Source organism: Elephas maximus, chromosome X (genome assembly GCF_024166365.1).
Source record: "Elephas maximus indicus isolate mEleMax1 chromosome X, mEleMax1 primary haplotype, whole genome shotgun sequence".
NCBI lineage: Eukaryota > Metazoa > Chordata > Mammalia > Proboscidea > Elephantidae > Elephas > Elephas maximus.
In genome coordinates, this window is record NC_064846.1 from 124,591,164 (window position 1) to 124,618,509 (window position 27,346).

General features: G+C 48.4%; 1 protein-coding gene across 2 annotated transcripts; it reads right to left on the minus strand.

The window, feature by feature from the left end:
• Positions 1 to 934: 934 nt before the first annotated feature.
• Positions 935 to 23,692, minus strand: UBA1 (ubiquitin like modifier activating enzyme 1). Of its 2 annotated transcripts, none has more exons than XM_049871261.1 (26): positions 23,487 to 23,692; positions 14,804 to 14,920; positions 14,616 to 14,674; positions 14,347 to 14,515; positions 14,109 to 14,243; positions 12,832 to 12,938; positions 12,504 to 12,594; positions 12,260 to 12,392; positions 11,699 to 11,796; positions 11,453 to 11,599; positions 11,134 to 11,310; positions 10,879 to 10,983; positions 10,708 to 10,788; positions 10,194 to 10,349; positions 8,501 to 8,666; positions 8,155 to 8,351; positions 6,330 to 6,394; positions 5,917 to 6,112; positions 5,086 to 5,160; positions 4,779 to 4,968; positions 3,164 to 3,252; positions 2,785 to 2,877; positions 2,473 to 2,664; positions 1,663 to 1,764; positions 1,459 to 1,559; positions 935 to 1,288 (listed from the first exon to the last, which is right to left on the minus strand). In XM_049871261.1, the coding sequence occupies exons 2-26, from the start codon at positions 14,918 to 14,920 to the stop codon at positions 1,153 to 1,155; spliced, it is 3,177 nt and encodes a 1,058-aa protein (XP_049727218.1). In that variant the 5' UTR covers positions 23,487 to 23,692; the 3' UTR covers positions 935 to 1,152. The 2 variants fall into 2 exon arrangements, with proteins under 2 accessions (XP_049727218.1, XP_049727217.1); XM_049871260.1 differs by lacking the exon at positions 23,487 to 23,692 and adding an exon at positions 19,685 to 19,911.
• Positions 23,693 to 27,346: the final 3,654 nt, after the last annotated feature.

The window sequence follows — 27,346 nt, forward strand, 5'->3', positions numbered from 1 at the left end:
AAATGGGGTAGAGGAATGGGCATCTGGCTGGGTGAGAGAGAGGTGAGTGGTATCCTAGGGCACCAGGAGCCAGTACAGGAGGAAGAAGGCACAGAAATGGAAGTGGCCAACCAGACTGGTGTCTTCAGCTATCTGAAGTACTCATCTAAGACCAAGGACAGAGTGTGGGCAGTTTTACAGTCTTGGTGAGGCCAGGCAAGCCTCTTCCTGCCTGCTCTAACCAATAATTCCTAATAGCCCCCCAAGTCTGCACTCTTCTCACTGGTAGGAAGGTTGAGGACCCTCAAGGGGAGGAAAAGCAAACCTAGAGCTGAGAAGGGCAGGGTGGGGCAGGAAAGGGATGTTCTCAGCCAAATAATTTCCTTAGTAAATGTAGAGTGTATCTTAAAAGCACTGGCATTTCTCAGTCCTGCAGAGGTTTTCAGGCCTCCCTGCAGCCAGGAAGTTGGACTGAGGTCAGCACAGGCATTCCTGGAGCTAGGAACCATGATTGTAAAGGCTTGTCCTGGGTTTCAGTGCTTCAAGCCAGGTGGGAGGAGATTTGCCCCAAGGACAAAAGCCATGTTGATCAAGCCCGTGGCAGCCTGGTCGCCAGAATTTTCCTCTTCACAGAAGGGAGAAATATTATGGAAGCTGAAAGATTTGCTTAAGCACTACTCTTTGCTACATCTGAAAATCAACAGGAAAGACAGCCAGGAGATGAAGAAGGTAGAATTTGAACCCTGCTCAAGTGAATCAAGTCACATGCATCCAGGTACTTGAGCTTAGATTTCTTTCCAAGCAGGGAGGGCACGCAGAATTGCCAGTAATTGCCCTATCTTCTCTGCCCAGGAAACCTGGATTTTGAGCAAGTTCCATGATGCTGGGGTGAGGCTGAGGCCTTTGGGATATCACCTGAACCCAGACAGCTCCATGAAGCCCTTTCCTTCCCTGGGGATCAGCAGGGCATGCCACATCTGGGTTAATAGCTCTTTATTAGGATTCGGGTTCCAAACAAGGTAGGAAGCAGTGGCAAGAGGGGTTCAGGGTGGGAGATGGTGAGGGAACACCAGGCTTGGCTAGCTATGCCACTGCCAGAGGTCAAATGGGAGCCCTGGGCTAGAAGGGGTCTGAGAAGGGTAGATTAGGGCAAATCTAGAGGAGTGGATGATGTCAGCGGATGGTGTATCGTACATAGGGGACCTCGACATCCTCTCCGCTCTCGTCGTTGCAGCACAGCTCAAGCACCAGTGCCCGCACATGACGGCCCAGCTTTCGCTTAGAGACACGGCTCACAATCTCTGTCATCCTGGGGGTGGGAAAGCAAAGGGTCAGGGAGGCAGAAAGAGACGAAGGGCAGGCAGATGGTAAAAAGGCAGAGTACATGAGTGAGGTACATGGAAGATGAGGCTCCCTATCCTCCACACCCCCCTTTTTTTTGCCCCCAGCCTTCCCCAGCCTGCCCAGTAGCCAACTCACGGCTGATCCAACCGTTCCTTGAGCTTGGCAGCTGGCATGAAGAAGGAATAGAGCATGGACACACCCTGGGACAGCATGGTGATTTCCAATTTGTGCTCTGTCTGGAGGAGGGAGAGGGAGACAGCAGTGTCACGGGAGTGGATAATCCATCACCGGCACACCGTGCCCCCCAGGTGAGGTGAGAGGGTAAGGAAGGGGCTTTACCTTAAAATAGTCGAGGAATTGTTTGAGGGTCATCTCCTCACCATTAGGCTGCAGCCCCTGTACCTCAAAGCGGTCCCACAATGTCCACTCGTGGTTATAGTACTGCGGGACAAGGAGCAGGAGAGTAGGACAAGGACTACCCTGGAGGGTCCAATCCATGTCAGTTCCCACCCCACACACTCATGAAGACATGTTAAGTCAGATCACAGCCCTCTTTTGTTCAAAACTCTCTCATAGCTCCCCATCTCATCCTGAGTAAGCTCTGAAACTTTTATGATGACCACGAAGGCCCTACACAACATTGGAATCATATTCTTTTTCTCATCCTCTACTGCCACTCATCCTCTCTGCTCTAACTGCACTGGCCTTCTACTTAGTGCTCCTCAAACACGCCAGGAATACTCCTACCTCAGGACCCTTGCAAAGACTGGCTCCTCTGCCTAAAATGCCCTTCCCCCAGAAACCTGAATAGCTTGTCCCCTCACCTCTTCTTTCAAGTCTGGTCTCAATGTCATCTTTATAGCAAGGCCTTCCCTGACCACCCCATTTAAAATCCCACACCTGCTCCTTGCCCCATTACTCCCAAGTCCTCCTTGCCCTGGTCTTTTTTTTGGTCCTAGCACATACTAGATATTCAAAAATATGTGATGAATCAATTAGTGAACAAGGGGTACACAAAAAAGAACAGGTACCCATTGAAAGAAACCCTTGCCTAGTGAAAACGTATAATAAAGACTACAATTAGCTCTACAGAGACACACAAGAACACACTCCACACACAAACCCATCCCTCCTGACACAGGCCCCTACCTGGTGTCGAGGTGCAGCAAGGGGCTCAGAAAAGCCAAAGAAAGGCAGGGCCAAGTTGAGGAAGCCATTTTTGTAGGAATCAAGCTGTTGATGCCCCTGCACCACTTTGTACAACTCCAAACACACAAGGCCAACCACAGCTGCTGTGGTTGTGGCAATGGCTGGGATGATCTTCCCTGCAATAAGCTTGCTCTGTGATGCAGAAGACCAGGAAAGGTGGTAGTTAGAAAAGTTCAGGGTCTTCAGAAAGGGCTGAATGAGGGGAACTCAAAGCTGGAAGGGGGTGGAATGTAAAGTCTAGATTCCACTCACCTTGTGCCGGTCTGCAGGAGGAATGTCATAGTTCTCTGCTCGGAGGTTGGATGCAGCCACAATGAAATCCATATGGAAGTTGCTATCATCATCCTGTTATGCGTGGGGAGAGTGGGAGGAGAATGGGAAGAAGATCAGAGGAGGAAGAGGCTTTCTGGTTTCTGGGGACATAAGTACTGTCTACTACAATTACCTGCTGGACCCTCCCATATCACAAAGGGATGGCTGGGAAAACCTATTCATTCAGGGCTGTGTGGCGGGCCTGTGATCTGATGCCCACAAAGGCCTGAGGCTGGTTCCAGATCCCCAGATACCTTTTCTGTCTAGCCCCTCAATGCTCAGCCCATCCCCCTGCCCTGCCCAGGGCCCCACCCAGCACCTTCTCAAAGTCAATGGGGTACATCTTGAAGCCAGGAAGCTTGTCTGGGCTGGGCAGTGTGGCCTTGAGCTCCTCTAGACGGCTGTCATCTGCAGGGAGGGAGGGACATGTCAGCCCCTTAGACCCCAGGGTCTGAAGCATAAGTGGGAGTCCAGGGTGGGGCAAAAGGTGTTCAGGCAGGTAAAGGATTTGGAAAGGAGAGAGGCAGGGCAAAGGAGAGAGGGAGAGCCGAAGAACAGAGTACAAACCTGAAAAAGACAGAGAAAGCAGTAGAGGCTATCAAGAGAAGTATCTCTAGAGACATAAGGAACAGAAATGAAGCCATTACAAGAAAATGGAGATGGAAAGATCAGGATGGGAGAGGTACAGATCTTGGAGAGAATAATAGAGAAGGTAGGGAGACGTGCAGGAGGGTGCGGGGAAAGACGAAGGAAGGGGAGGATAGAAAAGATACATGAAGGAGAAGTTGGGGGGAAATATACAGACGTGGATATAAAGGAGAAATATGGAGGGGGAGATGGGAAAAGATATGAAAAGGGAGAAATAGGGGCACATACAGAAGGTGAGAGAGATGGGAGATATATATACATATATATGTGGAGACATGGAAGAAACATGAGGCAGACTAAGGTAGATATGGAAGGAAAGATGGGAAGAAATATACACAGAGGAAAGTGAGGGAGTAGATATTTAGGAAGGAAGATGGGAGTAGATAAATGGAGAGGAAAATGGGGGGAGGAGATATATAAGGAGGGGTTGTGGGGGGATATATGGAAGGTGCAGGAAGAGTTGTTACAGATGCATTATCTATGGAAGGAGAGATATATGGACAAGGAGCTACACAGAGTAAAATATATAGATCAGTGTCAGCCAACTATGGTCCCACGGGTCAACTTCAGTCTGCCACTTGTTTTTGTAAATAAAGTTTTATTGGAAAACGGCCACGTTCTTTTGTTTACATATTGCCTACAGCTGCTTTTGCACTTCAACTGCAAAGTTGATTAGCTGCTATATAAACCTCACGATAAGACCAAAATATTTAATTTTTGGCCCTTTACCTCTGATATACAGCATGACTTAGGGGAACAGATAGAGGGAGACAAGAGGAGTTGGAGGGTAGATATGGAGAGGGAGATGGGAAGGAAGATGTACAGAGGGAGATACATGGAAGGCAATACTAGTGTAAAAATGAACAGAAGAACATGGTGTAGATACATACGGATGGAGAGATGAGGAGAGATATAGGAGACAAAGCAGGGAAAATATCAAGGCCATTGGTGGAGAACATAGCCCAGATAAACAGATCAAGAAGAAACACAGAAAGGGAGAACAAAACCAAGGCAAACACACACACACACACACAGAGTAACAGAGATGAACAGCTAGTTCTCCCGAGAGAGAGCGAGAACAGAGCGATGAGAGTGAGTGAGTGAATCTGCCCCAACCATCCCTCTACATTTCACAGAGAAGGAAGTGAGGCTCAAAGTAAGATGTGGGGAAGTCCCAGGCCTGGGGTCACAGAGCACAGCCTAGGCAGAGGACTGGTGGGGAGGCTGGGCTGGGCAGGGAACAACTGGGGGTAGTAGCTCCTACCCAAATGGCCAAGCACGCTTACCAACAGAGGCATTGGCACTCTGGAGCTCCTGGTCAGAGACATGGATCTTGACACCAGACTTGGGGGTGAACTCAGGCACCTGCACAGCCTGTAGGAGTGTGGCCACAGCAGTTCGGTCCTGAGAGCCTGTCAGCCCATAGGTCTGGGCAAACAGGTTGGCGGCAGCCACCACGTAGTCTAGATGCAGGGGCTGGGATAAGACAGGACATGGAAGGGTGAGCACACCAGCCTTCATTTGAGAAGCCTCCAACCCACCCGCCCACCCACCCTCCGCTTGATCCTAGGAGTTCCTAGAGAAGAGACTTACATTGTTGACATCGAAGGTGAGTGGGTGCGGACATCGCTTGGGCCCCGACCAGAACGGGGCTCCCGAGCTTGTGAGCTAAGAGGGTGAAGAGATTTTTGGGGAGTAGGACCTGAGAGTGGAAGCCTCTCTGAAAATCCCAACTCATCACCTTGGTCCCAGGTACCCCCTGACTATCTCTGGTTGGGCATGCACCAGGCTGGAGTCAATCATTAAAGACCCAGACTGTAGATGGAGGTTTCAATGCCAGGCTGAACCAGAAACCTTGCCAAGAAAAACAACTACCAATTCCTGAGCATTCACTTTGTGCCAGAAACACAGCTACGTAATAAACTCTTATGGCTTATCAAGCACTGTACTAACTTAATATTAATAAATATTCATTAACCCTCACAAGCCACGCCCCCCATAGATGACTATTCCTACTTCAGATGAGGAAAGTGAGGCGCAGAGAAAAGTTACGTGACTTGTCCCAAGTTCAGATGGCACTGATGTTTGACCCAATACTGATCCCTGTGGTCTTAACGCCAAAATTTCTCCCCTTAAATCCCTACAGCCCTGACTGGGAGTCAGGTATGACTCAACCCACAACCACAGGTAAGAGAAACAGAAACCAAATTCCTTGTCTGAAAGACAGAGAATGGGGGAAAAACCAGGTCTGTGCAGAAAAAAAAAATTAAAATTTAGGCTTAATCATTCTTCTGAGGTCTCCATGCCCCAACGTACGTGCCATAGCTGGATTAATAACTAGGATGAGCCACATCAAGAGCCCACAGCAGGCTCCTGTTTGGGAGCAGTGCATCTTGCCAAATGGACCCAGCAAACATGCACTACCTGGTCGGGAGGGAAGTTGTGCAGCAGCTGTCGGATGTTGTTACAGTACTGGGTGTGCCAGTGGTGGCAGGCCCAGGTCACACAGTCAGCCCAGGTTTGTGGCCGCTGCAGCACCAGGCTGCGCTGCACAGCCTCCAGCACCTCCAGTGGTTGGGTGCCTGCCAGTCGCAGTGTCCGCTCCACAAACTTGGGGTCTCTATCAGGAATCGGGTGGGGTGGGGGGAGGAACAGGTAGGATTACTCGACGGCCCCAAGAGTGGGCTCCAGGACAACCCCCTCCCTACTTCCTTCAAGCATTCATTAATTCATTCAAAAAGTGTACCTGGTGCTGGGTGTTACAGTGGTGAGGAAAACAGACAGGATGCCTTGGCTTATGGGCAGGGAATAGGGCAAGGGGGCATTTGGGTACTCACGTGAGGTACTGGTTGACGTTTTCTGCTGGCTGCTTGAAGAGGCCTTCAAATTCATCCCGAGCCCACTGCAGACAGAGCAAACAGATTACATGTAGTGATGGTTGACAAAATGGGTTCCCGCGGGCATTAGAAAGACCATTAGTGAATAAAGCAAGTCAAAAGAGCAGTTGTTGCTCTGGGAGAAGGTAGAAGGAAAGTCTTAACCACTGCTTCCCAACGTCCTCCACCCCTCCACACCATCCCCCGACACCTCGATTTAAAAGCCAATGACCTTAACCTGGGCAGTGGTTAAAGAAGTGTGTATGTGTGAAAAAATGTATTCCTAAGATCTGTGTACCTTACTCTAGGTATGTTATGTCTCAATAAAAAAGGAAAACATTCAGAATCAAAGCAAAAATCCCTATCCAGGCTCTGAGGACTCAGCAAAAAGCAAGACAGAGGCTCTGCCCTCTGAGAATTCCAAGGACAGTAAATATAGTCATTAGTGAGATGGTTTGAAGCACACAGATGTTACAGATTCAGGTTCAAATCATGGTTCTGCCACATACTACCTAGTTTTGTGACTTCAGGTACACAAGGTAGTACTTTTACCTCTACGTCCTCATTCCTAAAACATATTGTAGTAGTAATGCCTAGCTCACGGGGTTTCTATGAAGGAACAAATATATATACGTTTAAAGCTTATTTAAAACATCCCTGTGAGACAGATATATTGTCATTCCATTTTACAAATGAGGAATCTGAAGCACAGAGAGATTAAGTCCAAGGTCACACATGACCTAATGAGAGACTGTGGTGAGTGCACAAATATAAACACACCCAATCTCTAACTGCAGGGCTGGAAGGGAAAGTGACAGAATTTTCTTCCCCCCTCCCCATTTTTCCCCACCTTCATACTCCTAAACACTCTGAATGGTTTGGCCTCAAAGGCTGCACTAAGAATCATCCTGATAGCACAATGGTTATCCTTGGGTGTGGTTATCCTTGGGTGTGGGGTAGTGACTGGAAGGGGAATGGACTTAGGGTCAGTTACTCAGGTGTGTTCATTCTGTAAAAATTCAGCTAGATATGTACTCTGTTCTGTGTGTACATGCATTACATAAACAAAATCATCCCGACAAACCAGCTGTTAAACCCATTCGGGGCAATAGTTGGGGAAAGTTGAATATAAGCTGCATATTAAAGACAGATAACTACTGTTTTGTTTATACGGCAGTAGTTCTCAACTGAGGGTAATTTTGCCCCGCCAGGAGACATTTGGGAATGTCCAGAGACATTTTTGGTTGTCACAACTGGAAGGTGGAGGTGCTACTGGCATCCAGTGTAGAAGACAGGGATGCTGCTTAACATCCTACAATGCACAGGACAGCACCCCTATGATAAAGAAATATTTGGTCCTAAATGTCAATAGTGCCGAGGTTAAGAAACCCTGTTACGTAGGAACATATTCTCACTTTATAGATGCATACTGATGTATTAGGGAGTAAAGGACTGTGATGTCCATGACATACTTCAGCACAAAGAAGGAAAAAAAACATGAATCTAAGAAGAAAACGTAGCAAAAAATTAACAATTATTAAATCTTGGTGGAGTGGTATTTGAATGTTCACTATTCTTTACACTTGCTTACATGTTGAGCCATTTTCAAATTAAAAGCTGAAAAAACAATGAATCATTCCAGAAACCTATGCTGCTAGGTGGGAAGTGAAGCAGGTTGGTTTGGAGAAAAGTCTATATTACAAGAAGGCTTGGAGCATCTGAATGCCAGCGGCCTGGTGGTGATCTGGGTGCCTGCCCCCTTCAGCCTCCTCCCAAAGCTAATCACCTGCAGGGTGTGCTCGATGGCATTGGGGAAGTTCTTCAATGTGCAGATAGGGATGGACTTCTCAGGTGGGTCCTGGCTAGAGCTGTATGATTCTGTCAGGAATGGGATCACCACCTGCACGTTGCCCTTGGTGCCCAGTGTGCCTGACTCCAGTAGGGGCTTACGGTAGTACACACAGCGGCGATCCATGTACATGCCTGCAGGTAAGTAGGGGGACAGCGTGAGACTCAAGAAAGGAATGTCAGAATAGGACAGGAACACAGGCACTCCTTGATATACACACACGCATGCGTGCACACACACACACAACTCTGCCCTTGTCCTCTTCATCTGCCTCCAAACTCACGGGCATCCACGTTGTCCAGGGCATTGGCCACACCATCCAGATTTTGGAAGAAGTCATCATCATAGATGCGCTCTGTGTCGGGGCCCACACGGTTCTGGTGGCTCATCACCTGGATGTGCGGATTCATCTGGTGCACAGCTGCAGCAGCTGTGTCAGACTTCAACTTCTAGTGGCGCGAGGGGGTGCAGTTCCAGGGTGAAGATGGAGGAACAGAGCTCAGTCATTCATAGATGCACCCAATAAACCTTTACAGAACTGTTCTCCTGAGGATTGACTTATTTAATGCGGGTAAGAACCAGGCCCGGAGTTCAGGAGGCTCCCTAGTTTAGCAGGAGAGATAGTCTGTGGTAATGCCACATGGTGAGGCCTGTGACAGTTGTGGCAGGGGCTCAGTGGAAAGGGAAGCAGTGGACAGACACAGACAGGAGACAATGGGTTAGACATCTGTTCTTTTGACTACCTAACATCTATTATTCTTTCGGGTAACAGCACCCAGGGTTCGGGCAGATACCTGGAGCACTTTTCCCCTATATGTCTTCTCATTCCCTTACATCCTCCAAGTTTTTGCAGAAATGAGGCCTTTTCAACAAGGCTTTCCTTAACCACTGTAATCAAAATGGCAAACCAACCTCCCCTGCCACTACCAACTTCCCTTTTTTTGTTGTTGTTTCCTTTGCACAGAATTTATCACCTAATATTAACTATTTACTATGATTTTGTATTTACTGTTTGCTGTCTGTCCTCCCTTGTTCCTTGGTGTATCCCAAGTGCCTAGAACAGTACCTACTCAATAACTACCTGGTGAACAAATGAATGAATAACAAGGAGAATACTCTGGGCAGGTAAATGACATTGTCACCTATAGAAGGCTTCCCAGATAAATCCCTGTATAACCCAGTTTCCACCTGTGCAGGAAAGAGTTACCATAGCAGGCCTAAACTGCTATCCCTTACAAGGCTTGCTTGCAAGGCTGACTCTTGGCTGGCATCTGGGAACTTAGATTTCAGGAGGGTTCCCACCATTCTCAAACGGGTAAGAATGGCTCACTGTGCCAAAACTGTTTGTACAGATGATATGATTTATGCTGAGCACTTGCTTTCCTTCTGGGAGCCTGGAATTTGGGTATGGACTGGGCAAAGGTTATCTATGTGACTAGCCCCCAATAAAAACCCTGAGCACTGGGTCTCTAATGAGCTTTCCTGGTTGGCAACATTTCATGCGTGTTGGCACAAGTCATTGCTGGGGGAATTAAACTCATCTTGTGTGACTCCACTATGAAAGGACTCTTGGAAACTTATACCTGATCTCCCCTGGACTTCGCCCCATGCACCTTTTTCTTTTGCTGATTTTGCTCTATAGCCGTCCACTGTAATAAACTATAGCTGCTGAGTAGGACTATATGCTGAATCCTGTAAGTCCTTCTAGCAAGTCATTGAACTTGAGGGTGGTCTTGGGGACCCCAACATACCACCCGAGCAGAACTGATTAAAGATCAAAGAAAAAAGTGGGGGCAAGGGAGATGAAAAATGGTAGATTTGATAGAAGGGTACTCAATAAATGTTCGTTGAATTAATAACAGAGAGAAACTGAAGAAGAGTTTCAGGAAGGACAGAGGTACAAAGGCATCTGCCAGAAAGAATAAGAAAGACAGGAGAAAAACGAGAAAACAAAATGCCACTCCCACCCCACTCACCGTGACGTCCCAGGGCCGGAACAAAAACTGTCGGTTCAGATTGGACTTCTCAATGGTGTCCATGTCTGTAACGACGATTTCTCCACCCTCTCCACAGCCAAGTCCAATCATGGCAAAGTTCTTGAGCAGCTCACAGCCAATGGCCCCTGCACCCACCTAGCAGGTGGCCAAGAAGAGACAGAGTCTGGTCATGGTGACTCAGGCTAGCACAAAGCCACTCATTACCCCTCACTCCCACTGGAGACAGCAGAAGAGGGGAAGAGGGGCTAGCGCCACATCTTCAAGTGCCATGACTGTAAGAAATAACTCACAGGCATCTGAGAAACTGTGAGGCACCAGAGGGTGGAAACAGAGGGATGCATCGGGCTTTCCCTCAAGATAAAGAAAATGGCAAAGGGGATGAGACAAGGGTTCGAGAACTAAAAGACCCTCTCTTGGAAGGCAAAAAACTGGAGAAGAGGTAGCCAGATGCCAGGAGAGGTTAAGGCAGTTGGAGCCCAATAGGATCACTCACCAGGAAGTACTTCTGCTTGCCCAACTTCTCTTGCACATCTGAGCCGAACACGGCCACCTGCCCGTCATAACGGTTCTGGCGCTGAGAAATGCAAAGGAAGGAGGGTCAGAGAGGCCTCCCTAGAAATGCCCCCCTCCAGTAATGCCTTTCCCATGGGCTCCACTCACATACCGGGAGGCATTTATCCTCTGTGAGGGCCTCTTTGTTTTCAGGGAGACATTCAAGGGCATCAAAGTACAGCCACTGCATGACAGGCATAAACTTCCCAGAACAGGCCTGAGGTGAGGGGGATAGGAGACGAAAGACGGTCAGTGGTTAATCAGGATCTGATAAAGATGAATAGCAAATGATGGAGACATAAATGTGCCCAGCCCCAAGCTCTATTCTCAAGTCCACCCAACCCTGCCCTTCCCCACCCATGCTGACCTTCATGACCTCCTGAGCAGCCAGGCCCCCAATGAAGGCATTTATGGGTGCCAGATCACCAGCAGCCACATACGCCAGCTTCCGAATAAGGTCCTCGTCCAGGTTGTCTTGCTGCACTCCTGGCAGGGCTTGCGCATTCACAGACTGGGCTAGGGCTACCAGTTCTAATGCATCCTCCTAGTGGGGCAGAGGCAACCAAGACAGGGCCTGTCAGGCCACCGCGGTGGTAGGGAGAGGGAAGGAGGGTAGACAGGTAGACAGGGATGGTAGGCTTCAGTAGCAAAAACATTTGCCCTGGTTGGCTCGCCCACCTACCTACCTCATTGCGGGGCCGAGGTGGCCGGCTGTGCTGAGCACAGAACTGGTGTAGGGCCTGGAAGCCAATGTGCAGCTGGGCAGGGCGTGAATACTTGGCAAAGTCCGTTAACACAAAGTCAGGCTCTGCGAGTGAGGCCAACAAAGATTTCTGTGGAAGACAGGGCATCAGGACCAGAGAAGAGGAATGGAGAACCTGGAAATGCCTAGAACCACCCCCTCCCCAGGTAACTCCCTCCAAGATACTCACAAAGCTAATCTTCTTAGGTACTTTGACCTGACTGACGATGCCTCCACGGACGTAGTCGGAGAAGTTGGAGGTGTCGCAGATGCTAAAGGTGTAAGGGCCTAGGATGGATGAGGAAGCTGTCAGTCCACTCAACCCAAGATCCACAACACCCTCAGGATAAGAAGAAAAAACTATCCCTAACCCAGCTCAGACATCAGAAGTCACTTCCTTTCTGCCCTGGGATCCACTTGGACATCAGAAACCATCTCTTCTCTGCCCCAGACCCAGTGTGTCCTTGGGTCCACATCTACAGTGGAGGACCCTCTCTGTTCCCTGCCCAGATGAGCTCAGACATGAGTGGATCCTCTAATCTACTCTTTTCAAACACCAGAAACCTTTTCTCCCTCAGCTCAGATACCAGAAATCCACTCTCCTAGGAACAGCATCTCTCCCCAGTATCCACCAACTCTGGTTGGACCTCTTGCTGAAAGCCCATGGACATGTCTCCTCCCTTCCATCCCCTGGCCAGAGCCCCAAGACATCTCCTGTCTCCCCTCGCAGTCTCCCATGGCCCTAGCTCACCCAGAACTTTGATCTCTATGGGCTGATTTCCGTTGAGTTCGATCATGCCCTGTACTTCTGAAAAGGAGACAAAGTCGCCACTCTCAAACCCATGTCGTGCCTCATCCAAGCAGGTAACCACACCGGGGCTGTCCTGGTTAAAGGAGGAGTGAGCCTCAGAGGAAGGCTCAGGGTACCAAGAGCAGACAGGGATAACTGCTGATGCCCATCTGCCTGCTGGGACCCCTGGGGCTGGTCTTCTCACCTTGGTTATCATAGAAACCATAGCACTAAGCGGCTGCTCCCCATTGGGATCTGTGAGGATCATTTCCTCTCCAAAGTCACAGAACAGCTGCCTGTAGAGGGAGGCAACAGGGCTGATGCCCAAATTCCATGCACGTGGAGACCCCATGGGTCTACAAGATGCAGTGAATCCTTACTGAGCAAACTCAACCCATCACTGCTGGGAATCAGACACTGCTCATGCCACACAGGGAAAGATGAACAAACACACAGAATCCAAAATCAGGGTGGCTGATGAGTCTTGGCCTGGGCCTGGCAGGGGCTGGGGAAGAGTGGGGGCAGGCACTCACCCAAATAGGCCACGAGTGTCTGCCACCACCAACTTGATGCCATGGCTGTGACAGAACTCACCCACTCGCAACTGGTCCTCCAGGGGGGTGTTGGTAAGGACCACCACCTGCAGAAAGATGGAGGCTCAGGCCAAGGGCCCAACATTGGGGCAAAGGAGAAAAAATAACAAAAAAAGGCTGATGAAGAGAGCTCAGGAAGTCCTTAAGACAGAGAAGTGCAGGCTTTGCTGGTTCAGCCCTTTCACAAACAAAAAAAGTACCTACTATGTGTCAAACTCAGTGAGGGTGAAACTCAGTGGAGAGACATACAAACCCCTAGACCATGAGGAAAAGCAAAGAGGTACCTAGGAAGGTAGAGTTTGGAGACCAGCTGATTCACTTATTTGACAAACACCCACTGCTGCCTGCCTAGACCCTGCCATGCCCTAAGAGGAAACAGAATGACTAAAACTCTGTCTCCAGCCAAAGTTTGAGCTCACTACTGCCACACCTACCTGCCCCAATTCTCAAGACAATACCTGCTCAGCCATGATCTTTGGGACTTTGCTCTCTGCCTGAATGTCCACTGTTACCTACAAGGATGAGCTCCTAATCCTACGTCAGGACTCAGCTGCAGTACCCTGGGTCTCTGGGACACCCAGGGTAGCATTTTAGCTCCCACAGCCCCTCTTTCTGGCCCAGATTTATTCTTCATGTAACATATATTTGTATAGCCCTTATCATACGCCGGAAACCCTGGTGGTATAGTGGTTAAACGCTACAGCTGCTAACCAGGAGGCTGGCAGTTCAAATCCACCAGGCGCTCCTTGGAACCTCTATGGGGCAGTTCTACTCTGTCCTATAGGGTCGCTACGAGTCGGAACCGACTCGATGGCAGTGGGTTTGGTTTTGGTACCATATGCCACTGCTATTCTAAGTGCTTAACCCTCACAAAAACTCTATGAGATCACTATTGTTACCATTCTCGTTCTATAGACAGGAAAAACTAAGGCACAGGAGATACATGACTTGCCTAAAGTCATACAACTAGTAGAGGTAGAGACTCACACCAAGGCGGTTTGGCTCATAACCACTATGCTGTACTGTCTGAACACATCTTCCTGCCTGAAAACGTGTGGTCCCCAAGGACAGGTCCAGGGCCTAAATCCTGCCTGTATCCCCTAGCCTCCCTCAGCATGAAACCTGGCAGACATGACCATTAAATATTGAACAAATGAATAAACCAGAAATGGGCTCTGAGAAAATTAGGGAGGAGGCTGTGTCATGCCCCAAGGTACCTGGAAGTCACTAAGGAAGTCCTCAATGAGGGGCCCGGTGTAGGCACGGACAGGCACGTAGCTGTTGAGTTCAGCAAGGCGGGGCTGTGATACCTCAGCTCGGTTTTTACCGATGTCCTCCTCCCGTAGGTAGAACTACATGGGGGTGCGGTAGGGAAAGAAATGAAGTAGCTGCGGAGGCCAGGAGGTGGAGGGAGGGAATTCCTCAGTTGGGGGGAAGGGAACTGGGAGGAGGTACCTGGGAGGAGAGGTCAGCCCACTGGGCAGTACCCTGGTCATGTAGGGTGACAGCCTTGACCCCACCAAGGATGATGTTCTTGGCAATCTCCACTCCCAGGCCCCGCAGGCCTGATACCAGTACACTTGATGTCTGGAGCCGCTTCATTGCCTCATGGCCCAGCACATACCTGCCAGGTCAGGGGGCACGTGGGGTCAGGGCCTGACCCACCCAACCTTATCTTCTCAGTGGCTCCTCCCACCTCTCAATCAGGCCTTGGTCCCACTTACAGCTGCCGGGAGTAAAGGCCCTCATCTATGTCTGCTTCACTACCGTTCTTCGCCATTCCCTAGGGATGGAGGAGGAGAACAGGTTCAGGGGAGACAACCAAGAGTAGGGTTTGGAGATATGAGCACTAGTACAAAAGACTTTCCCACCCACCACCCCACCTGTCAGCCTCCAGGGAGAAGACACTCACGTTGGTTGGCACCGAGGGTACTTCAGACAGCACGGAGTGAGCAGGGGAGCAGTTAGAACCTGGCTTTGGATCAGGCCCGGACACGCGACGTTTCTTGGACAGCGGCGAGCTGGACATCTGGAGGGAAAAGTAGGGTCAGAGGCGAGCCTGGTACATGTGGGTTAAGTTTTCCTATTAGTGGTGATTCCAAGGGAAGAGCTACTACAGCCATTTTATAGCACAGGAGACAGGCACCAAGAAGTGATGTGACTTGTGCAGGGTCACATAGCTCTCAAGAGATAAGATCTGAACCCAGGTGGTATGGCTTGCAAATCTGTCCTACTGACCATTAAGCCATTTGCCTCTCCTCAGCATAGCATAACAAGGGAGAGACTACAATCCTATGGGGTGAAAGTTTTGACAAGAAAAACGTACTTGCTGGAAAGTTGGAGAAGGGATATAGATTCAGGACAGACCCATTTTCAAATCTTGACCTTGCCATTCCTTGTCATTTAACCCCTATGGCCTCACTTTCCTTGCCTATAAAACAATGGTGAAAATACTGCTTACCTACTCCATAGGGTTGTAGAGATGATGAGAAATAACACAGGGTATAAAGCTTGACACAGAATAGGTAGGCGTAACAGCCATTCTCCTCGTCCTTAACCCCAGGGAGAGGGGTACAGAAGAGATACCCGAGCTTAGACATCAATGAGAGCAGGATGATGGCAAAATACACCATGCAGAGAACCCAGTCCCCAGAGGGGCTCAGGGAGGACAGCTAGAGTTTTACAAAACCCCTTCTTGCCCTCACCCCCAGCTTTTGGAGGGGAAAACTGGTCCAGGCCAATAAATGAGATTGCAGGGAAAGAGGAAACACTTCTCAAGCCTCGTCTTTGCATATAGAATCCCTTAAACGGGTTAACAATAATGATAAATGAGTATTTATTAGGAGTCCTCTCTCTGCCAGATGTCACACTAAGCACTTTATGAGCCTTGTCACACTCTGTCCTCAGGGCACGCCCATGAGGTTTGGACTACTATCAATAATACCCCTCCCCCCATCTCACAGTGTAAGAAAAAAATTCTTTCAGGGACATTTCATGACTGGACCAAGGTTCCCACAAAGAGAGTGGCTGAGCTGGGACAGACCAGGATCTGCTGCCTCTTGAAGCCCAAGCTGCCTCCCAGTAAAGCATTACCACGTTTCATCCTCTCAACAGACCTGACCCTGCAAAACAGGACTTTAGTGTCCTTGCCGGACAAATGAGAAAACCTGAGCTCACAGAGGTCAAGTAACTTGCCAAGGGTCACATGCTAGGTCCTAGAGAAAAAGCAATATGGCCACCTGTGGAAGTATAATCTGCTGTGTATGTGGCGGGGGGGAGTTGGTGGTGGTGGTGGTGGCAGTGGTGACTGGATCCATACAATGGGACAACAGGACCCAGAATCATTTCCCCTGGCCCCCAACGCTCCTCTCTAAGCTTTTGTTCACAAAAGTCCTCCTACACCGAGCCTTTTCTACACCCAATCACACCAAGTACCCCCGCTGCGCCTAAGATTCCATCCTGGCACCTGTCGTCACACTCTAGCACTAACCTCAATGACAAGAGCTACTTACCATCTATCAAGAGCTTACTGTCTACCAATCAGAGGGTAAAGGGCTTTGTTTAATCCTAACAATCACCGGGAACCAGATAACCTTATGTCCACATCACAGATAATAAAACACAGGCTCAGAGAGTTCCAATCACTTGCCCAAAGTCACACAGCTGGTGGGGACTGTTTGCCAAATACCTCCTGGGTGAATTAAAGTCAGGACCTAGCTCAGGGCCCACCTAGCCCACAGGGCTAAGGAATGGGGGGTAAGGGAGAGAGAGGAGACTGGCTAGGGCCGGAGTCAGCCAGCAGAATTGCTTGGAATACTAAGAACCAATCTGGGTAGGAAGAGCCTTGGTGAGCTAACAGGGAGACAAAGGCAAATCTTATTTTCCATTTACTGATTCTTTGACCTCACTTTGATCTCACTTCCTCTGTGCCCCCATTTTCTTCAAAAGCAGGGACAAACAGAACCGTCCCTGAGGGACTCCTGGAAAGGTTAAAGAAGTCAAGGTCTGTGGTCAGAACTCAGCGACCTGAGAACATAACCTTTTCCCTGGGTACCTGTAGTGGCCTCCATTACTCAGTTACCTCTTTGCCTTATCATTGGTTCACTTATTTGGGACACACCATCTCCCCACTCCCTAAATCAGAGATGATCCAAGGCCAGAAAGACCTTTAACCTCTGGGCCCCTAGTGCTGGGGGCAAGGGTCTGAGCAGGTTTTGGTTGACTGTTCAAAGTTGGACTTCAACTGCAGTGCTTTGTAATCACCTTGTCCCAAAGCAAGCAGAAAGGATCTAGTGCAAAAACCCCAGAGAATGGCTAAAGATCTCCCTGTCCCCAGCCAAAAAATACCTATACCCTTTCTCCCTCAACATTTGTTCAAGTCCCTATTAGGAGGCATACACAGGTAGTCCCCATATGAGGCACATGAGTACAAATAACTGCGCTTAAAATTGTCTTTTTTTTTTTGTACATCTTATCATTAGTAACATGTACTACACACAATGTTGCAGCATGTATTCTGCTAATGTTACCATTCTCAAACATTAACGGTAGAGGTAAAAAGTAATATATTTGACTTATGTCAGGACTAACTTATGAAAGAATTGTCAGAAGAAGACCCTGTCATTAGTCGGGGAATATATGTAGTGTAAATTGTCCAGCAAAGCTGAGCTGGGGTTTAGAGAATTTCAAAACTTGCCTGGGGTCTCCAGATGATTTTGAAGCCTGAGGGTTCTCCACCCCCAAATCAGAGAAGAAGGCCTGAGAAGAATTCTGGAGTAGGTTTGAGAGGGGGCAGGCAGAGTTACCAGGATGGAGAAGTTAAGGCACAGAGAAGGGACTCCTGGGAGGGGTTAAATGAGAAATCACCGGGAGCTCCAAGGGAGGTGGCTAAGGGGATATGTAAAATGGGGATATAAAAATGGGCAGGAGCAACACATGAAGGATTTGGAGTTAGGGAACAGGTCAGAAAATTGCAAGAGGGCTAGCAGAGGTCCCCAGAGGCTACAAGGGGGTAGGTAGGAGGGCAGATGCTGGGACCCAGGGAAGTTGCACAGGCAATGGGTGGGGGGATACTGGGGCACTGAGGGTCTCTATGGGCAGATGCTGCGGGCAGAGAGAAATCCATAACCAAAAACAGTAGGGCTTGCAGAAAGAAGCCTGTTTTTAACATTGACGCTAGAGTTCCCAGAGACTGAGGGTGGGGTTAGGAGGACTCTGGGAACAGACCCTTGGGGAAGAATTTCTAATGAGGCACAAAGTCCCTGTGGCGGTCTCTGATAGGACATTAGATACTACAACTGCTCTGAGGGGGTGGAAAAGGGAGGCTGAGCTCAGAATGTTCAGGCCCCAAAAAGGTGAACTAGGAGGCACTGGTTAGGTCCTCAAGTGAGGTTGGGTTTCCCCTAACCAATTATGTTGGACCTTATGGAAGCTCTGAGAACAGATGCTGAGAAGGGGCTTTCTATTCTGATGGGAAAACTGGATCTGTTGGGGGAAGGGATGACAATGATGTTGGAGTTCTGAGGCTGCAAGTAGAAGCTGACGGCCTCCAGCTAAAAATGTTGGAGGCCCTGAAAAGCTCTAAGGGAAGATTCTGAGACCTGATGTAAGGTTAAGGGATCTGTATGTAATAGGAGACACTGAAACTCTGGTGAGCTTTTGAAGGCAGAGAGGTTGGGTCCAGGGTGGAACTGGGGAAGTGAGTCTCTGATGGAGGTGACTAGGACTAAATACCATCTGTAATGGAAGATGCTAGTGGGAGGATATCTGACAGAGGATTATGTGATCAAACAGTTCCTCCCTGGTGTCTAGTCTCCTAGGAGGCTCTGAGGGAAAATACTGGGGATTAGGAGCGTCTGAAAGGGAGATCCTAAGGTCTTGGAGGGCTAGTCTCTGAAATGAATACTGGGACCATAAAAAACGGTCCTATCTCCTAAAAGAACATACGGGCTAGAGTGGAGTTAAGCCATTGAGTACAGATGCTGGGGCTGGGGGTGTCTGAGAAGGTTACGTAGACAGGAAGAAGAGCAGATTTCTAGAAATTCTAGGAGTCCCTAAAGGCAGGTGTTTGGGGGGGTGTCTCTGAATAAAAATGCTGGCCTCAGAGGGGCCTCTGATGGAAGATTCTAGGCCCAGGGTGGGGTTGGGAGATCCCTGAAATGTGGGGAAGAGGTCTCTGATAGGGAGACCAAGTTCAAATAGCCTTGGAAGCTCTGAGGGTAGACAGTGTGTGGGGCGGGGAGGGGGGGAGGCGGGAGGTCGATGCCTGAAGCAAGATGCTCTCTTTCAGAAGTGAAGGCCATATGGACCCTCCCTGGGCAGGCCCTTCTTGGAAGCTGTGAGAGCAAATACTGAAAGGCTAACGCTGCCTGAAAGGAGATCCTTGGGGAAAGCCTTTAATGGCATACATTGGAGGTGGACTAGCCTATGACCAAGAATGTTGAGCCCGGCGAGTCTCTATTGGTGATTGGAGGGAATTCTGATCTGAGATGCAAGGTCCTGGAAGGAGTCAGGTTCCTGAATAAGAATACTAAGCTGAGTCTCTAAAAGTAGATTCTAGGGGTCTGAACTCAAGGTCAGATTTCTGAGCTCGAGGATTGGGTGGTCCCGGATGGGGATGTCGGCCCCGCCCCAGGATGTTTCCCCCACTACCAGTCGGCAGATCCCTACCCATCCCTAGCGTCCAAGCAACCGAAGTCCGTCCGGACATCAGCCTGGCCCAGCACCTCCCAGCCTTCTCCAATGCCTCCCGAAACCTGTCCCGGGCAAGGCGCCGAGAAAGACCATTTATTACCAATGCCGGTTCCCCGGGTCGCGCCGCCGCCAACGCCTCAAGGAGCCGAAACCAAGCCCGGCCGCCGCCCTCCTCCTTCTCCTCCCTGCTGCCTGGGCCGCCTAGGCCGCCTAGAATTGCCGCCGCCGCCGCCTTCTCCTCCCCGGGCCGTTGTGGTTGTGGCAGTCCCCACCACCTCCTTCCCTTGAGCCGCCGACACAAGATGGCGGCCGCTGAGCCCAAGTCCGGAACAAAACCATGGACCCCACCCCCAGGAGCCCGGATGCAAGCGGGCCGCACCCACTCATGAATCTTGTAAAATGTTCCCTGCTGGGTTTCTTTTTTCTTTAGCGACTCATGCTGTTGGAAGGGGAACAGCTCCACCTGGTGGTTCCTGTGGCAGTAACTAAGAAAACAAGTACCGTAGAGGCTATACCCCTTGAAACATTTAATAATGAAACAGTTGCCACAGCCAGGCTACCTTGGAAACAAAGAAAGGACATTAAGGCCACGCTTCCTGATCATGAATTTGCATGACACCGGGTGGTTGGCTGACCAACAACCTACAACCACAAAGCAAATGTTAAACATGGAAGCCACGCCCCACCGTTTATGAATAATGAATAATCCTGCAGCAGCCCGGAAGCCAAGGAGACCAAAGCCACATCTTATTCATGAATAATGCATAACGCCTATTGGGCTGGAACAAAAGGCACAGGCCCGCCTATTGCTGCACTAAATATCCAGTAAGCAGGGAAATGGGGCTACTTACTGCAGAGAAACTACACTTCCCCGGATCATGAATAATGAATGACACTGCTGCAGCAGCTCAACCTGGAAACTCAGAGAGGTCAGAAAAATCCCACCCAGTTTCATGAATTATGCACTATAAAACAGCCCCCTGCCAGCAGGGAGGGATTATGGTACTACTGCCTAGTTGCCGAGACAATGTGGTCACGCCTCCCGGTTCATAAATAATGAAAGACAATGCTGCAGAGTCACAGAGGGAATGATGTCCCCTCCTCGCCACCCCTGAACTGCTCATGAGCCAGGACTGCCTTGATCCCACCAAACCCAGACTCACTACATGCCTTTGGCAGATGCCTCAGTTTCCACAACTGAAAATGGGTATAGTAACAGAACCCACCCACCTCATGGGGTTGAAATAAGTTATTATGAAAATTAGAGGATATGAATTATGGGACGAGATTAGACCACTGCTGGCACAAAAACACTTAAATTTTTAAAATATTACATAGTAATATAAAGGTAATTTATAAATATGTATTTATATTAATATGAAATTAGTTCTGGGTGAGGGTATACCCAGTCACTTGAGAAACCCCCACTTGGAGCATTATTTAAAAAATAATGCTGTGAAACACCCTCCCGGAAGAATACTGGAAAACAGCATGATAAGGCAACCAATGTCTGTGAAATAAGTAGGACAGTCTACCAGGTCACCAGATACAACCATATGCCAAAGCCCCAGGCACACAGTAAGAACTCAACACATTTCTGTTAAATAATAACAGACCACAGTAACTAATCCCCTACTAAGTGGTAGCTCCTGTGGTGTGTCCTTTCTATGCATTGTGCCACTGATATCCTCTTCAGGAAAACACCGTGAAGGTGGTGCTTTTATTAGCCCTGTTTTGCAGAGGAGGAAACAGGTTCCTTCCGGTTCTTCAGGTCTCAACTCAAATGTAACCTCCTTAAAAAAAAAAAAAAACTTAAACCCTTACATTTCTGGCCACCAGTTGCTGGCTGTGTGGCCGGGGACCAGACACTTCACCTCTCTGGGCCTTGGTTTCCCCATCCATAAAATGGTAATAATAATAGTAACCTACCTTGTGAAGGAGTTTAAATGAGTAAATATGTACAAAGCACTTAGAACAGTGCCTGGCACTGCTATATGACTAACATTAGTGGTAGTACTATTATATTGGGGAGGAGTGGGGAGGCATTATGGCACTTGGTTAAGACTGCAGACTCTGGAACTAGACTGGGTTTGAATCCTGGCTCAGCCACTCACTGGCTGTGTAACCTTAGGCAAATTACTTAGCCTAACTGTGTCCCAGTTTCCTCATCTATAAAAGGTGATAATAACCTACCTCCCAGAGTTGTTGTGAAGATTAAATGAGCTAATAAAGTGCTAAATGAGTGTTTGCTAATTTTATTATCATTATCCTCATACCCATTTTTCAGGCTCACAAAAGCTTTGCCAAAGATCACACAGCTGGCAAGGATTGATGAGATTTGCATCCAGAGTTTTTGTTGATAACATGGGATACTGGGCCATAAGGAATTATGAACAATGCATGAGGCTCCACTCCTTCGCTAGATGCAAGGCTTATACACTGGAACCTACGAGGGAAAGCTAACCACGGATCATGTAGAAGAGGCCGCAAAAGCCATGCCCCTCATGAATTATACGCAATGCCCCTAGGAAAAGAAGCCCTGGTGACACAGTGGTTAAGCGCTCCTGTGCTAACCGAAAGGTTGGCTGTTCGAACCCACCAGCCGCACTGTGGGAGAAAGATGTGGCAGTCTGTTTCCCTAAAGATTAAAAAAATCTATCGCCATCCTGTCGATTTGGACTCATAGCGACCCTATAGGACAGAGTAGAACATCCCCCTAGGGTTTCTAAGGAGCGGCTGTTGGATTCAAACTGCCGACCTTTTGGTTAGCAGCTGAGCTCTTAACCACTGCACTACCAGGGCCCCTCTGTAAAGATTACAGTCTTGGAAACCCTATGGGCCAGTTCTGTCTGTCCTATAGGGTCACTATGAATGAGGATTGACTGGAAGGCAATGGGGTGGGAATGGGCCCTTAGAAAGGCCGCAGAAAACATGAGGCTCTACTCACCTGCATGAATAGTCAATAAGCTCTAGTTTGGTGTGGCAGACCCCAAACCCAGCTTCAGCACACTGACCCGCCCCCTCGTGAATAATTCACAACTCAATACTTACAGTGGACCAGGTGTGAAAGAGGCAAAAATCTGCTCCTCTCAGGAAAAGCCCAGCAGACCGGGCTCTGGAGTCCCTGGGCACAGCATGGGGTCGGGGTTCCTCTCCCCAAAAACGTGTGGACCCCGACGTGCTCAGTCTCACCACCCTGGCTCCCCAAGTGCAGAGAGTACCCCATCATGGAACCATCAGAGGTCACAATGGCCATGAATACCTTCCAAATGCCACATCGGTCCTGAACGTTCTTAAACATTGTCAGCGGGACACTTCCTAATATAAACTCTCCCAAAATTGCGCCTTGACTTCAGGAACCTCAAACTCCGCCTCCCTGCTTGGGGGACACCTCAATTCCTCCCTCATGGACAGAGTACTCAAACGTGGACCCTAAGGGTCTCTCCCCCCGCCCCCCAAAAAGAAAAAAAAAACCAAACCCGTTGCCTTCCCGTCGATTCCAACTCATAGAGACCCTGTGGGACAAAGCCGAACTGCCCCATAGGGTTTCCAAGGCTGTAATCTTTACGGAAGCACACTGCCACATCTTTCTCCCCCAGATAGGGTTCGAACGGCCGACCTTTCGGTTAACAGCAGAGCACTTAACCACTGTACTACCGGGGCTTCTTGGTCTCCCCAAACATCCCCCTAAACACTGCCTCCGAGGGGGTATGCCCCAAAACAGGCTTCCAAATCCCACCCGGAGTCCTCAAATGCCACCTCCTAAGGATCCTTCCAAAACAGACACCCCTAAATGCTACCCTGGGCCTGGAGCCTCCAAATGCGCCCACTAGGGGATTCTGAAGTTGAGCGCCCTGTTCCAAATGCTGTCCAAGGGTTGGGGGCACTGTGCTCCATCTTACCCCCTGGGCCGGGCGGAAGCCTCGCCTTCCTGCTAGAGATGAGCCGATGCCACGGATCAACGGAAGAGCAAATCACCTCCGTCGTGCAATAGGAGCCAGAGTTTGCTCGGAGTTCAGAAGCGCGGGGCCTTAGAGGTCCCCTGGGCTGGGCCCTACCACAGACGCTTGGCTAGAGGGGCACCTGTCCCTGCTTCCGCGCAGCCAGCGCCCGTTTCAGACCCAGACACCCCTACAGACCGTGGTAGTCCCGGACGGCGCGGGGCATGCTGGGGGTGGTAGTCCTGTCTGGCCAGCGCCTGATGCACGTGGTGGGCATCGGCTCCCAGGGTAAGGGAAAATGTAAACCTGGGCCGCGGGCGCAGTGCTCTTGGGGGAGTGGGAGAAGGGAGCAGAACGTGGAGGTGCTTCCAAACGGAAAGGCACACCCACCCTACAGAAGGGGAGACTGAGGCTCAGGTGGCCAGAGGAGTTCATTCACTTGACATCTATGGAGCTTAAACTGTGGGCCAGGTGCTCATGGAACTGACATTCTAGCTAGACAGACAGACAGACCATAAACATAACAAATAAGTAAAAAATCATAATTTCACATATAAATATGTATTATAATAAACATGTGACATAAATTATGTGTAATGTACAATTTTTTTATCATGATAAAAATTTTTTTAACATGATAAAAAAAATTTTTTTTTTAACCTAGCTAGTATTTATTAAAATGATTTACATCTGTATATAATAAATTTGGAGCCTTAGTATTTATTAAAATGATTTACATCTGTATATAATAAATTTGGAGCCCTGGAGGCATAGTGGTTAAGAGTTCAGGCTGCTAACCAAAAGGCCGGCAGTTCAAATCCACCAGCCGCTCCTTAGAAACTCTATGGGGCAGTTCTATTCTGTCCTATAGGGTCGCTATGCGTCGGAACCGACTCAATGGCAACGGGTTTTGGTATAATAAATTTTTTTTATGTTAAATACATATATTAATGTGTGAATTATATAAATAAATATTTATTGGTAAAGTAGAGAGGCTCAGTGAAAACGAGGGAAACCCTTTAATGAGATGGACTGACATAGAAGCCACAACAATGAACTCAAACAGACCAATGATCATGAAGATGGCACAGGACAGGGCATCATTCTGTATACCTGAGGCCCACTTAACAATAACATTGTATACATATGCTAACTTCTAAATGCTATGGGGGAAAACAGGACAAGGTAAGGGGAATCTGTGGGGATAGGCTGCAATTTCAGACAGTGTGGCCAGTGAAGGTTTCACTGAAAAGATGACATTTGTGCCAAGGAGTTTATTTAACACAGAATATCTTTATCACCTTATCCCAAATTCTGTATCTCATACCCTGTTAGCAACCTCCAAATTCGTTCATTTGAAAATGATTTATTGAGCGCCCACTAAGTGCAGGGCCCTGGGGATATAGCAAGGAACATAGCAAGGGTCCCCTTGCAGTTGTCAAGATCTTGCATCACCTCAGAGAAGCCTTGCCTGATACCCACAGTCTAAAATAGTCAGGGAATGCCTCTCTGAGGAGGTGACATTTGAGCAGTGAGGGAGTGAGGAAGTGAGCCATGTGTAAATGTGGAGGAAAGCATTCTAGGCAAAAGAAACATCAGGTGCAAAGCCTTGAGGTTGGAAGGATCGTGGCATGATTCTGTGTAGATGGAGAGGAATGAGGAAAACCAAAAAAACTAAACGTATTACCACTGAGCTGATTCTGACTCATAGTCCCTCTATAGGACAGAGTAAGGGAGGCAGACTGTCACACCTTTCTTCAGCAGAGCAGGTGGTGGGTTCGACAAGCCAACCTTTCAGTTAGCAGCCGAGCTCTTAACCACTGTGCCACCAGGGCTCCTTGAGGAATGAGGAAGGGAAAGTATTAGGAGATGAGATCAGACACCAAATCAAGTAGGGTATTGTAAGCCAGGCTGAGATGTTTGTTTGGCTTTTACTCTAAGATCCGTAGGGAGCCTTAAAAGGGGTTTAAGCGGAGAAGTGACATAATATAAATTATGTTTTAGAACAATCTGGTTGCTCTGTATGGAGGGACAAAGAGGGTTATAGGGGCAAAGGTGGAAGAATCGAGATCTGTGAAACGGCTACTGTAAGAGTCTAGGAAGTGATGAGAGGATCAGACCAAGATGGTGAAAGTGGAAGTGGTGAGGAGTGATGATTCTGGATTGATTTTGAAGGTAAGGATGCCAAGGTTTGCTGAGAGATCAGATGTAGGGCATGAAAGATAGAGTCCTGGCTGACCCCCCAGGCTTTTAGCTTGAGCAGCTGGAAGGATAGAGTTGCCATCAACTGACATGGCACATAACTCCATTACGAGCAGATATGGGGGAAGATCAGGAGTGTGTTTTTGGACATGATAAGTTTGGACATGATTATGGGGCCCTGGTGGCCTAGTGGTTAAAAGCTCGGCTGCTAACCAAAAGTCAGCAATTTGAATCCATCAGCAGCTCCGCTCCTTGGAAACGCTATGGGGCAGTTCCAATCTGTCCTATAGGGTTGCTGTGAGTAGGAAACGACTCAACAGCAACAGCTTTGGTTTTTTGTTGTTGCTGTTAGACATCCAAGTAGAGGTGTCAGTTGAGTGAATAGCTGGGGACCGGGTCTGAAATTCAGGGGTTGGGAATAGGTCTGGGCTGGAGATACGGATTTGAGCTCATGAGAGGTGGAAATTGATGCCATGGATGTGTCAGAGTTCTTCTCTGAAGAACTGATTGCCTTCAAATGTCTCAGAGGCAGTAATTGAGGCCGAATTTGACTTGGACAAGCAAGAGGGGAGAGTTGGAGGAAACTACTTGAGCAAAAAAAAAAAAAAGCTTGTGGAGGTAAGAAAGAGGGGAAAAGTAGAGGGAGAGGTGAGGGGAAAGGCATTTTGCATTGCCTTCAGCAACATAGAAGAGTGCCGGTTTATTCACAATCTCACAGAGTGTATTGTCAAGCTTTTGGATGTTTGTCAATCACTGTAATTAGAATTTTCATTTCTCTTATTATGAGTGAGTTTAAGTATCTTTTCACAGATTTGAAGATAACTGCATTTTTTTTTTTTCTGGGAACTTTCTGTGCATGTCCTTTGCCTCCTTTCTATTGGGTTGGTGTACTTACGGATTTTCAGGAACTTTTTAAAAATAGAGTCTTGAGGATGAGAATGATTTGAACAGTTGTGGTGTGTGCATTTATTCACGTTTCCAATATCTGGTACGCCAAACCCTACTCTAGGCACTAGGGATACAGCGGTGGACAGGACAGATAAAAATCCTTACCCTCATGGAGCTTGCACTTCAGTGATGGAGACAAACCATATAGAAAAATAAATAAAATATACAGTACATTAGAAGTTGAGAAGTGCTATGGAGAAAAGCAACGCAAGGAAGGGGCATAGAGAGTATGGTGGAGGAGGGGTTGGAATTTTAAATAGGGTAGTTAGGGCAATCAGAAGTGACATTTGAGCATTCAGATGTCTCACCTCTCTAGTCTCCTTCAGTCTTTCCTTGATTTTCATGACCTTGACACTTTTGAAGATTACAGTTATTTTGTAGAATGTTCCTCAGTTTGGGTTTGTCTGATGTTTCCTCAGATTTGATTCGGGCTCTGCATCTTGGATAGGAATACACTGTATCACAGAAGTGATGCTGTCTTCTCATTTCATCTTATCAGGTGGTGTACAGTTTTAATACTGATGATGCTCACTTTCATCCCTTGATTAAAATGCTATCTGCGAGGTTCTCTACTGTAAAGTTATTATCTTTTCCCTTTGTAGTTAGCAAGTATTTGGTGGTGAAGTACTTTAATACTATGTAAATATTGTTCCTCATAGAAGTTTAACCCA